The sequence below is a fragment of the Eptesicus fuscus genome, chromosome 23 (assembly GCF_027574615.1).
Source record: "Eptesicus fuscus isolate TK198812 chromosome 23, DD_ASM_mEF_20220401, whole genome shotgun sequence".
In the NCBI taxonomy this organism is placed as follows: Eukaryota; Metazoa; Chordata; class Mammalia; order Chiroptera; family Vespertilionidae; genus Eptesicus; species Eptesicus fuscus.
The window spans coordinates 9543176-9557188 of NC_072495.1; the positions used below are offsets into that span (position 1 = coordinate 9543176).

At 38.0% G+C, this 14013-nt stretch overlaps 1 protein-coding gene across 7 annotated transcripts in view; it reads left to right on the plus strand.

Annotated features, from left to right (window-relative positions):
• ATXN2 (ataxin 2) overlaps nucleotides 1-14013 on the plus strand; it is an 88024-nt gene that overhangs the window by 19913 nt on the left and 54098 nt on the right. For all 7 annotated transcript variants that reach the window (XR_008555311.1, XM_054712806.1, XM_054712802.1 and 4 more), the window contains exons 2-5: nucleotides 3720-3756; nucleotides 4821-4880; nucleotides 5363-5434; nucleotides 6266-6416. Coding sequence is in view for 6 of the 7 variants with exons in the window: in XM_054712806.1 (XP_054568781.1) it covers nucleotides 3720-3756; nucleotides 4821-4880; nucleotides 5363-5434; nucleotides 6266-6416 (320 nt within the window). In the remaining variant the exon portion in view is untranslated. The remainder of the gene's footprint in view (nucleotides 1-3719; nucleotides 3757-4820; nucleotides 4881-5362; nucleotides 5435-6265; nucleotides 6417-14013) is intronic.

The following is a 14013-nucleotide window of genomic DNA, read 5'->3' on the forward strand; positions in this document are numbered from 1 at the left end:
TCTTGCGATCCTCTAGTCTGCTGTTAGATCTCTGTACAATATTTTTTATTTCAGTCAGTGTATGCTTAATTTCTAGTTGGTCCTTTTTCATGTCCTCGAGGGTCTCTCTAAATTTATCGGCCTTTTCTAGAAAATTCTTGAAAAACCTTATGACCATGTTTTTGAACTCTATATCCAGTCCTTTGCTTTCCTCCATTTCTTTCATTTGTGATCTGTTTCTTTGTCTCCGCATTTTGGCTTCTTCCCTGAGTTGATAGAGTGGCTTTGTGTGCTAGGTGTCCTATAGGGCCCAGTGGCTCAGCATCCCCAGTTACCTGAGGTGGACACTCTTGGTGCACCCCTTTGTAGGCCGTGTGCACAGTCTTGTTGTAGTTAAGCCTTGATTGTTGTTGGTATGACTGGGAGGAATTGACCTCCAGGCCAATTGGCTGTGAGGATCAGCTGTGTCTATGATGGGAGACCTTCTGTGCTGGAGACACCCTTATGAGGCAAGACTTGCAAAAGCCTCTGTGCTCAGCTTGGATGGGGCGGAGTCTTAGGGCAGAGCAGACAGCATTGGTTTCCCGTCAGCCCTGCCCTAATAGGCCCCTGTGTCTCAGTGTCCCATGGTAATGGCTGCAAGCACCTCTGAGAGAAAGCCGCCCTCGAGTTCCACCCACTGCCAGATAGTCCAGTTTCTCCCCGAATGAGTCTGGGTCCCCAGAGTCTTGCCCGGAACTGGAGTTCAGTGCAGTCTGGAGCTTTTGTCTCCCTCCCGCTTGAGAAAGCCAGCCACGTACTCAGTTGCCCGCCGATGCGCGCGCACCTCGGTACCTCTGCCTTCCGCAGTTCCTCTGAGTCTCAGTGTGCTTTTCTCTTTCCTGACAGTCCAGTTTCACCCCGTATGAGTTTGGGTCCACAGAGTCTCACCTGGAACTGGAGTTCAGCGCAACTGGGAGCCTTTGTCTCCTGCTTGAGAAAGCCAGCCGCACACTCAGTTGCCAGTCCTCTCTGCGCGCGCGTCTCAGTCCTCTGCCTCCTGCAACTCCTCAGTGTGCTTTTCTCTTTCCCTCTAGTTGTAGAATTTCCACTCAGCCAGCCTTCCTGTGGTTCTGGATGATGTCCGTTTTGTCTTTTAGTTGTAGTTTTGAAATTGTTGTGCGAGGCAGCAGTTTAGGTGTTTACCTATGCTGCCATCTTGGTTTCTCCCTCCTGTATTATTTTGAAGCAGTATACGCTATTATTTTTGTAACTTTCTTTGTGTGAATTTGGTATATTGAGTCACACTTTAATTAATAACTATTAAAAGCTTAGAAACCAGGGTATAGTTTTGTTAAATCTGATCAATCTAATCATAAGTATATTTAGGACTAGAATGTGATCTTGGCTTTTCTTTGAGATTCAATTTTTTTGTAACAGAATGAAATATTAAGATACCTTGTTTCAGAATACTAAAGAGAAATAAAAGTAAAGTATAATCTGAGTAGATCCAAAAAGAGAGAAAAAACAAGGATGCATTTGGGATTTTATCAGTTTCAGAGAATGCTGCTGTGATATGCTAACATTCTACCTTGGGTGCCCAACCACCTGGTATATCAGGAGAAATCAGTGGTTCCTGCACTTTGTACCACTTTATACCACTTTTAGTGTTTTATTATTTTCCCTGTTGACTATTTGATCTGAGTAAATTGGATTGTCAAAACAATTGCTCTTTATTAGTCAAAGGCAGAAATGTATAATCAATGAAAGTAGTGTGACTCCTCTGGCTTTGTGAGTTTAAGGGCACTTAATTGGAGGCATTTGCTTAAGTCTTTTAATGATGGCATCTCAGCAACCGCTAAGATGAGATAACCTTTCTAAACAAGATTTAGCCTTTGGCTACAGACTACAAATAAATAGAAAAATCTAAATTATTCAAATCATGTTTGAAAAAAATGTACAAATTTGATTAGGCTTAATTGTGAGGCTAGTTTATTCCCTGTGATGCAATTTCAGAGAGGTAGCATACCTAGAAATGAAAAGCCTAGACTTTGGATCACCTGGTTCAGATACCACCTCCTGCTCCTGAGCTGAATGATTTTGGTCAAGATGTTTAACTGCCAAGGTTTGGTTTTATCCCCTCTAAAAGGAGGGGTGAGAAATTTGACATTGTGCTTACCATAGTGTCTGGTTTTTAGTCAGTTCTATAAATGGTAAATTATAGGAAGTTCTCTGTGCTGTGTGTGAGGCAGATTCACAGAATCAGAATATTGGAAATGGAAGGAATCTCAGAGGTGATTTGGTTCAAGACATTATCTTCTAGATGAGAGAAGGTGACAGAGTTGGAGACCAAATCGGCCCTGGCCTCAGTGCTAAGGACAGTGCTACTTTGCTGGGAATTGATACCATTCAAAACTGCTAGACTTTTTGGACCTGAATTGTACTTCTCTTTGAATGTTTTAAGTTTGTGTCTTTTTTTTTTCTTTATTGATTAAGGTATTACATATGTGTCCTTATCCCCCCATTGTCCCCCTTCCCCCACTCATGCCCTCACCCCCCTGGTGTCTGTGTCCATTGGTTATGCTTATATGCATTCATACAAGTCCTTTGGTTGATCTCTCCCTTAAGTTTGTATCTTAATTTGAGAGTTGTGATTTTATTAAAATGAGATCCTAGTTCTGTTATTCTAGAGTAACTCATGTTTTTAGGAATATAACATTTCACTTTATTAATGTTTTTATCATTTCCTAAGGGACCTAATCTTTTCTAATGGAACAAGCCTTAGGGTGTATTATGTTCTATAATAAAATTGAAAATAGAGTCCACATTACTGGAAATTACTTGACAAGCCAGCTTCATTGGTGTGCTGCATTGTTTCAGGAGAAAGCACTTTTACCTAGATGCTGAAGAAGGCACTTATTATTTAGCAGTGCAAGTGCTTTGAATGATTTAACTTTTTAAAAACCTCATCCAGGGATATTTTTCCATTGATTTTTAGAGAGAGTAGAAGAGAAAGGGAAAGGCAGAGAGGAACATCAGTGTGAGAGAAACACATTGATTGGTTGCCTCCTGATGGGTTGCCTTCTGCACGCCCTGACCAGGGCCCGGGCCAGGAAGGAGCCTGCAACGGAAGTACATTCCCTTGACCAGAATCGAACCTGGGACTCTTTGGTCCCTAGGCTGACGCTCTATGCACTGAGCCAAACCTGCTAGGGCCAATGTTACTTATTTCAAGACGTTTTTCTGCAGTTGTAAACACAGTACCTATTCTTAGAGGTGAGGGAAAAACATAGGAGGTGATTTGATGTCAGTCACATCAGGAACAGAATCTATATTTTGCTCCTGAGTAGCTTTTTAAAACAGAGCAATTGGTTACTTTTGGAGTAAAGATTATTATATTTAGTATTGGTTATTTCAGTAAGCTATTTTTATTTTGAGTTTGATATTGTTCAGTTTCTTTCCTCCTGCCTTCTTTCCATGACCCATACCTGTTCTGGGCCTCAGAGCCAGCAAAGCAGAGAGAGAGAGAGAGAGAGAGAGAGAGAGAGAGAGAGAGAGAGAGAGAGAGAAAGCGCGAGAGAGAGAGAGAGAGAGAAGTACTGTTCTTAGAAAGCTTTTATACTTAATATTAGATGACTCTGGCCCACAGATTGATCACTTGTATTTTATTTGAATGGAATTATAAGGTATTTTAAATGTGAAAATACTTTTAGCTTGTTTAGCCTGTTGAATTTAATAAACATAATATTTAATCTTTTCAGAGGTCGAAACAATAACAAGGGACTGCCTCAGTCTACGGTGAGTCACTTGAATATTATTTGTTTGGGAAAACTGGTAACTGAAATATAATTTTGAAACCATAGACCAAAAGTCAAGGCAAAAATAAAATTCCCTCCTCTTCAATTTTATATCTCCGATATGCTTTACAGATCAATACTGTTTGGTATAAAATTATTAGCTCTATGTGATTTTGATGATGACTGTATAAAATGTAATATTATCTAGAAATATTTTTCATGCATAGTAATGTCATTTCTTCTTTTATAAATGACTGAAGGCAAATCTAACTCCTCAAAGGTAAGTGGAACACCAGAACTGGAGTTTGCAGAGCTCTTTGGGTTTTGATTTTGAGTTAATGTGCTATCTTTTATTTTTTTCATTTTTCTCCCTTTGAAAGGGCCCTTTGGGTTTAAATTTCAGAACTCTTATCACTGAAATTAAATTGGGCACGAACGGGAGAAGGTATAAGTTCCACTCACTAATTTTTGAGACTTTGTCTTTATTGGGCAGATTTTCTTCTTTAGAATCGGGAGGACACACACTCATGTAATAAGGAGTGGTGTGGCTGATTAATCCTTAGAGCGCTATCATTGATTCATACATGCTGAGAGCAGATAATCCAGGGTCTTCTACAAAGATGCCCCCAATTCTACCCCATTTAGTTAAGGTATTCTTAATCCTGTTCAGTATACAGGTCTGTGAATTTTGATGCATACACTTGTGTAACCACCACCATAATCAAGATAGTAGGACAGTTACATCGCCTCTAAAAATCCCTCATGTCACTTTATAGTGAAATCTCCCCAACAATTGATCTGTCTCTTTTATTCCTATGGCTTTATCTTTTCCTCATACATGTAAGTTCAGTTTTGCTTTTTATATCATGCATAGTCAAAACATTGTTATTTGGTATGGAAACCTAAACTTTTATTCTCTAAGGAAGCAAAAGACTATAGTAAACCATATCTTTCTTTAATGCATGTAAGGTATTACCTAACTAAATATAACAAAATAAATGTTTAATATATATGCAAGGATGAATATTGATTGCTGGTAATGTTTTTTTTTTCTTAATATTCCAGATTTCTTTTGATGGAATCTATGCAAATATGAGGATGGTTCATATACTTACATCAGTTGTTGTAAGTTATCAGATTATTGGGGAGAAACTGCCTTGGGAGTAGAATAAAATAATTTCATGAGGTTAAAATGTGGCTGAATGATTTTCTGTAACATTTCTTAGGTCATGTTTAATCAGGAATTCTGACTAGAATTTCTGAGGTTAGAATTCCACCCAAGTTATTGTAATTCACTATAAAAAGCATTCTTGTTAACCCTGCTGTGTACATAATAATATTAATAGTTGTTATGATGCATTATTTTGTCACCTAATAAAACTGGAGTCAGAAATGCTTAACTTCAGTATTTAAGTTCATACTGTAAATTCTGAGCAGAATCCTGTGAGAATTGTGTATTGTTGATATTTTAAAAACTTTTATTCTGTCAATGGGCACCTGATAATGTTGAATGAAGCCTGATGAGCTATAAAAAGTAAATTGAAAACAATTACCACCATGACTGGGTAGCACACTGTTTCTTTGATAAATTAATTATATGTTTTTAGGGATCCAAATGTGAAGTACAAGTGAAAAACGGAGGTATATATGAAGGAGTTTTTAAAACATACAGTCCTAAGGTAATTTTTACTCTTCCTTTTTGTTAAATGTGAAACCCCATGAATCATTAACTGCCCTGTGCTTGTGTGGCTTCCCGACAGTGCCTGTTGGTTTCTGATTTAGCAATTTATAGTTATGAGGTGGGTATGTTTGTCACATTTTCATGCTCAGTGCTTTACCTTAAAAGCACTTTTTAAAACCACTTTGAATGATTTTGCTCTTCAGTTTCAAATACTGATTATTTTGTAGATGGTATGTATAATCAAAATGATTTCTTGCTCTGTGTGCTTGTTAAAATATTTTGGCCTTGCCCTAGCTGGTTTGGCTCAGTAGGTGAAGTATGGACTGAAGGGTCCTGGGTTCAATTCTGGTCAAGGGCACCTACCTCAAGTGTAGGCTCAATCCTTATCCCCGGTGGGGCGTATGCGGGAGACAACCAACCGATGTGTCTCTCTCACATCAGTGTTTCTCTCTCTCTCTCCCCTCCACTCTTTCTAAAAATCAATATCCTCTGGTGAGCATTAACAACAACAACAACAAAAATATTTTGGCCTTTTCAAGTATTGTGGACCAGAAGAGGGAGACATTGGGTTGTTCATTTTTTTTTTTTATTACTATTAATGTGCTCGAGGCATACCATGGTAGCAAGGACCAACTTTTAGGTGAGAGGATTTTTAAAAGATGGAATGGGAAACAGTTCATATTTCTGAGGAAAACATATAATTATAGTTCTCTTGAGATAGATTATTTTTTGCCAGAGGCAGGTAAGCATAGTACCTTGATATGCTGAAGAAGTCCTGTCAAGTTTATTTTATAAGTGTTTAAATATTTACTCATGTTTTTCATTTAAGTGTGATTTGGTCCTTGATGCTGCACATGAGAAAAGTACAGAATCCAGTTCAGGGCCAAAACGTGAAGAAATAATGGAGAGTATTTTGTTTAAGTGTTCAGACTTCGTTGTGGTACAGTTTAAAGATATGGACTCCAGTTATGCAAGAAGAGGTGAGTTTTGATTTCCTAAGTATGCTTCATGGTTTATAAAATTTTTTCAAGCAGACTCTACAGACATTTTTTTTAAAAAGAAATATGGACTTTAAAAAATGACCTGATTAAGACAAATGGGGATTATAATGCTTTTTTTTGGAAAATATTAAAAACTAGTGGAAGATTCATTGGTACTTTTAGTAGGGTAAATAATGAGAGTTTGTGTTCTTATTAAAAGATAGTTTGTAAAGGATTTTCTACAGTTTCCTGGTTAAGCATGCTACTGTTATACTCATCTGAAAATTTCTTGTCCCATTTGTTCTATAATGCTTTAGTTTATAAATTTTTCATTTTATAATGCTTATAAATAACACTTATAGTTTTATTAAGCTTATAGTTCTATAAATGCTTTAGTTTCAGTTTTATAAATGCTCCGGAAAGAAATCAAAGGCACAGAGCTAAGGGAGAAAGGCAGAGGGCTATGGATAGAAAATGATTAATGAAGACAAATGGTAAAGGAGAACATATATATTTGAAAAAAGGTTCAGGGTATGTATGGGACTACGTTTAGAGAATATAAAAGCGGTGATGTATTTATAGTCAAATTTAGTATGCTTCAACTGTCCGTTGAGGAGAAAAATGTCAGAGTTGCTGTTATTCATTTAGAGAGCATACTTTATAGTGCTGAATGTTCAGTAACATTGAAAGACTCTTCTGGGCAATTTTGAACTTGATTCTAAAATTCTTAAATTGATTTTCTCTTGGTCAAATTCCATAGTCAATTCTAATGCAAATTATAACTCAGCAATTTTTATGATTTAGTCTATGCCAACAGCTGTTTCTGTTGTGCTAATTTTTCTACACTGTTGTTTAGAAGTTACAAGCCACCAGAAAGTTAAAGCTTTTCTCTTGGTCCTCTTAACAAGGTTCTCACCTATGTTAGCTTGCTTTTTCAGAAGCTAGCCATGCTAGGTTCTCTGTAACTGCGTTGCAGTATAGATGAAAGCACTGTGTTCTGTTCTTGTATCTTCTCAAATGTCTATCTTGTTTTTGTTATTTGTTAATCCTCATGCAATGATATTTTTTCCATTGACTTTTAGAGAGAGTGAAAAGGAGAGAGGGAGAGAGAGAGGGAGAGAAACATCAGTGTGAGAGAGACACATCAATTGGTTGCCTCCCACACGACTGGGACCGGGGATCAAACCTGCAACCCAAGTATGTGCCCTTGACCGGCATATACATACCTTGAAATTGGCATTTTATTTTAACTTGGTTTCCTGTCTCTTTCCAATGTTCCTTTCTCACCTGCTTTTTTCTCTCGCCTTCTTTCTGCTCTTCCTATTGCTCCTTATTTATATATTTTTCTTTTTAATATCCCAACTCAACTATGTTTCAGTTCTGTGCCTTCTTGTCTATTACCTTATTTCATTCTCCCTCATATTTCTTTCTACTGCTTTATTTCCATTGTAGTATTCTCAGTCTAGAGAACAGGGGTCAAGTGGGCCAAATCTACTCATTGGTAAATAAAGTTTTATTGTAACATAGTTATGGCCATTCCTTTATGTGTCGTCAGTGACTGTGTTTCACGCTACAGTGATAGAGTTGAGTAGTTGTAATGGAGACTTATATGGCTTGCAAAACAAAAAAATATTTGCCTACTTTATAGAAAACTTTATAGAAAAAGTTTGCCTACTTTAGCCCTCTATAATTTTTCCTACTGCATATGGGCTCTTAGGGCTGATCAATAATACATATAATGCTGGATTTGGTGAAATAACACAGAACATACTTTGTCTCACACTCATGCTTTGACTGTAATCTAATACTGTGTTATTTCATTTTTTAAAAAATTTTATTTATTGATTTGAGAAAGAGATTTGTTGTTCCACTTATTCATGCATTCATTGGTTGATTCCTGTATGTGCCCTGACCAGGGATCGAACCCCCAACCTTGGTGTATCGGGACGACCTTCTGACCAATTGAGCTACATGGCCAGGGCATCTTCGCCCTTTGCCATCACTGTTCTCTTTCCTTTGTTTTTTTTTTAGTGAAGAGGATGTCTCACCTCCTGCTTAATCTCTACTTCTCCAGTCATGCCCTTGACTCTATCCATTCTGCCATTCCTGGTTCTCGCTCTTTTATATCACCTCTCTGTTTCCAAACTCTCAACCTCTTCCTCTCTGCTTACTCTTGCCCTTTAGCCTGAAAACCTATTCAAGTCCCTCTTATCCTAAAAAGTATCCCTTTTAATCTTGAGTTCTTCTAGGGAGTATCTTGTCTTTATTCCTTTCTTATCCAAACATTTTAATTACTATTTTCCACTAACTTCTCACTCTATTGTAATCTGCCTTTTGTGCTCACATCTTGGAAACTTCTGAGGCTACCAGTAACCTCTAATTGTTAGGTTTTTGGACTCTTTTGAAGTCTTTACTGGTGCATTTGATCCTGCTGATTTCACCCTCCTTCAGAAGCTGCTCTTTATTTCTCATGTGTCTTATTAATTATTCCTTTTCTGCTTTATTCTTGGGCTTTGTTTCGATCACACTGCACTGCCCTTCATGTGCTTGTGTTCCCAGTGTTAGTTTCTTTGCCCTCTGCTTACCACATACCAGTCACTTATATGGTCTCATAATTTCAGCAGCAACATATAAGCCCCTCCCCATAATGGCTGTATCATTGCCCTTATAACGTATTGTATTATAATTAGATTAGACTAGAGCAGGCGTCTTCAAGCTACAGCCCGTGGGCCACATGCGGGTGTTTTTGCCGTTTTGGTTTTTTACTTCAAAATAAGATATGTGCAGTGTGCATAGGAATTTGTTCATAGTTTTTTTTAAACTATAGTCCGGCCCTCCAACGGTCTGAGGGACAGTGAACTGGCCCCCTGTTTAAAAAGTTTGAGGACCCCTGGACTAGAGGCCCAGTGCACAGATTTGTGCACTGGTGGGGTCCATTGGCCTGGTCTGCGCCCTCTCGCAATCTGGGATGCCTCGGGGGATGTTGGAGAGCCGGTTTTGGCTAGATTCCTGCAGGCCAGGCCAAGGGACCCCACCAATGCACAAATTCGTGCACTGGGCCTCTAGTATGCATATAAGATCTTTGGTTTATTTCTTCTCGTTCTCCCCTCCCCTCTTCCCCCTGAGATTCATCAGTCTCCATGTTTCCATGCCTTTGGTTTCTGCTTCTGTGTTGAGTGTCTGCCCCCTAGTGGTCAGTGCACGTCATAGTTACCAGCTAGGCCCAGTGCACAAAATTTGTGCACTTGGTAGGGTCCCTAGTCGGCTGCCGACCAGGTAGGTACTCCCTCCCTTCCCCTGGCTGCCTGCTGCCGCCGGGCCTCCCTCCCTTCCCTGAGCCGGGCCTGCTCCCTGCTCGAACTCCCAGACAAACTCCCAGTCGAGGGGACAGTTTGCATACTACGCTTTTATTATATAGGATAGGATAGATGTTTCTGTCTCCCTCATTATTATACTTTGAGCTCCTTGTACTAGTATATGGATACTGTATTTTTATTTGTTTTTTATTTTTTTGGTCCTCAGAGCCTGGTATAGTGTTTTGGCACATAGTACTGGTGTAATATAAATGTCTTTTGAACGAATGAAATTAGAGCCTTCATGTAAAGAGTGAGAAAGCTATAAGTGTCTTATGAATACAGCCTGCCAACAAATACTTAATGAGCTGTGGAATGTGTCCATGGCTGTGCTTGTCACTATGGGCAGTTCAGAGAAACTCAAGACTTAATCTACTTGGAGTCCCTTTTGAAAACTTAGTGAAACTGTATATCCTCATCCTAGAAAAACACACAGGCTTCTACATTTAATTCCATGGTGTTCACATTTCCCTAAGGAGTTCATATATTCCGTGTTAAGAAGCTCTGCCCTAGGCATTTTCAGAGTTGGAGACATCAAGGCATGTGAAAAATCAAGAAGAATGGAATGTTGAAATAGGTGGTATTGTTTTTCAAATGGAGTCCAGAGACATGAAGAATTGTATAAGTTATAGTAGTTGGAGGAAGTTGGGGTGTGAATGTGTGATTAGAGAGCAGTGAGAGACAATGTCATACAGATTATTTTTTTCTAATACTGTAATATTGTGGTTGCCCTGCAGGTCTGATAGGACAAGACATTCTGAGCAGCAGAGAGGGCTCTCTTCTGCAAGGCATGCATTGGGATGCCATGGCAGTCATTGAAGGAAGAGACAGATCCTAGAGCAGGATATGGCCTGGGAAGTGCTGGATTCTGAGGAGGTCAAACGTGTTTCAGATTCATTTATGGTTGGTGCTCTGGTCGGGCAGGCAGGCCACAGCCTTGGAGCTGAGTAGACACATTCTTGGAGCTAGGAGTGCAATAGGCTCTGTACAAGGGCAGGAAATGCTAAAGTTGGACAGGTAGTCAGCTTTAAAGCTAGTCGAGTGATCAGGATCAATAGCCTGCCCTTTAGGCAAGAGGGAGGAGAGGCTGTGGTAGGCAGATGAGGTGTTGGATATCTTGTGGCTGGGGGCTGCCCAGGTAGCTGGGCAGGAAAGGCCTATCAGGAGGTTGACTTGGGCTTGTAGTTTTTCTAGGGAGCCAGCTCTAAGTAACACCATGATCTGATATTCTTTCCTTAAACTGAACCACTAGGAAGTTTACTGCCTCAGCTTTGCTGTGGGTTAGTAAAAGAAGGATGTGTGTCTGTGCTGAGGGCAAGTAGTGAATGGAGACTAGTATTTATTGAGGCCAGTGTGTAGGTGGCACAGAGATTGAGATTTTTTAAAAAAAAACAGGTATAATGGAACCAGATGAGGGAAAGCTAAATGGAGTAATTTGAGGTATTCATAGGGAAGTATTGCATACTTATTAAAATAAGGTTTCCTTCCACAAATTTTGTTTATACATTTTTAGAGCAAATATAAATTCTCTGCTATATTCATTTGTATGCTAAGGTCAAAGTAATATTTATTTATTAAAAACAAAAGAATAAAAGGCAAACCTACAGCGTAAAGTAAAATTTTATTTAGACAAACAAAATAAAAATATTGTTTAGTACTAATAAGAGTAAGATGATCTGATTCACAATATGTATGAGAACTATTGATTTCCTCTTTTTTTTTTTATTGTTTTTTTACAGAGAGGAAGAGAGAGGGATAGAGAGTTAGAAACATCGATGAGAGAGAAACATCGATCAGCTGCCTCTTGCACACCCCCTACTGGGGATGTGCCCGCAACCAAGGTACATGCCCTTGACCGGAATCGAACCCGGGACCTTTGAGTCCGCAAGCCGACGCTCTATCCACTGAGCCAAACCGGTCTCGGCGATTTCCTCTTTATTTAATAGCATTAATCAGCTAGACAGTATAAAACAAAAACATTTACAAAAGAAATGAGTTTAAAGTATAAAAATATATGTGGTTAAGCTGAAGACTGTGAAAACACTACGGAAGGATATAATAAGATTTGACTAAATGGAGAAATGTTCCATACTTGGACTAGAAATATTTAATACTTTAAAGTTGTCTACTCTCCTGAAAGTAATATCTAAAGATAATATTATCTCTGTTGTAGAAATTGACAAAATGATTCTAAAGTTTATAAAGTATTATGTATTAACAGAAGAATTTTGGAAATTCTTTTCTACCAGAGTCACAAAAGATGACTTGCCCTACCATACAGTAAAATGCATTAGAATTAAAGAATAGTGATGATTGTGGTAAAGAATAGGGAATCCAAAACAGACAATTTATATGAGCATTTTATTAATATGTGGTAAAGATAATACTTAAATATGGAGTTAAGGTGGGTTATTCAGTAAGTGCTGTTGGGACAATTGGGAGGAATTAGATTCCTATTTTATACCTATAACCAAAATAAAACCTAAATGGTTAAAGAAAAAACATTTTTAAATTAAAACTATATAGGAATTCTAGAACAAGCCTATGAATTTATATCAGTTTGGGATAGAGGATGACTTTATAAGTATGAACATCAAAGCAAAAATGCATAAAGTAAAAGATTTAAGTATTTGATTATAAAATATTAAAGACTTACATGTATGCAGAAGTACCATAAAATTTAGAAGACATGTTCCACACTGGGGAAATGGAATAAAAATAAGTTTTACAAATGGCTAGTGAACACGTGGAAAGATAGTCCACCTCACTAGTAATCAAAGGTGTGTTGTTTCAAAGGCGTGGAATGTGATTTTTCATCTCTAGGCTTGCTGAATGGTAAAAGTGAGAAAGATGAATATTAACCTTGGGATAGTGAGGGACTCAAGAAACGACTTACACTCTGCTAGTGGGACAGTTGAAGTAAAACAGGTAGAATTCTTGAACTCTCTAGTAGGTAATTGAAAATGAGTTCAGGACACTTTCAGGAAGACAGTTTACTTGGTTGTATTGTATAATGCTAGTATACCCAGTTACTATCTGGTTTTAGTTTTATTTTCTCTTACTCTGCAGAGTCTTAGTGGTGTCTTTATCAATAGGATATATATTAAAACTAGTAAAAAAGTAGGGCAGTGAGAGAATGTGGGTAAATTGTCTCCATTTTAATTTCTATTCCATCTGACTAAAGAGAGAAATGATTGCTTTTTTTACCCAGATCAGCCCTGGCTCAGAATTTTACGTGAGCATGTGCATTTGAACAGTTGTTCCTCTAATTTATATTAGAAAAGAACAGTCTGAATCTTTAAACTGTTTTTGTATTTGCCAAGGAAACAGGCGTGCATATAGCTGTAAGAATTGGAATGAATTTCATTTACTTTTTCTTTATTTCTGGACACTTTTGCTATAATTCTCAGAGTAAGTTTTTTGTAAAAAGACTACTGTGCTGGCTAGTAGTGCTGGCGGTTCAGTTACTAAATTCTGTTTTTTGATTTCTGAATATTTCTGAATGTTTGTCTTTTTTTGCCCTAAATTTATACAAAATTACTTTATTTCCTTTCTCATTCTTTAACTTTTGAGATGAAAATTGTTCCTTTTATAAAGAGATGCTGAAACACTGGTTGGAGCCATTTTGCCCTTCCAAATAGCACAGACTAAAAGCTCCTCCTTCCCCTCAAAATGGGGCTCTGCACCCAGAGCCCTTGGAGAAGCTGAAAACAGAATGCCCACCTGCTGATGCCTCACCCCACAAACTATCTTTCTTTTGGCATCACTGTTAGAATGTCTTCTAATATCTTTTGGAGGTAATGCAGGAATAAGAAATCTAACCTTTTGTGGAATCTCTCAGCTGCTGGGACAAGAGCTGGAAAGGCTCTATTGCCTGTGCTGCAGAACAGATCCTGGTTTCCTGTTCCGATCCTACCAAGTATGAATTCAGGATGACCTATTACTTTATTCTAGCTCTTTCTGATTCATTCTCTCCTAAAAAAGAAATAAATAAAACTTTCAGTTGAAGGAAAATTTTTGGGACTGACTTTTATGGATCTAACCTCAAAGACATGAATTTATTATTTTATAACTGTCATCTCCATGGTACTACTTCTAATATGAAATAGTTCTGCTTGATAGCCTAGAATTACAATTAGAAAATAGTTGTGGTCATTCAAAATGAACAGTATCCACTCCTGCATTTTTTAATAGGCAAGTGCTTGTCTGGTGTATTTTGTAATGTAACTATAATTTCTTAGTGT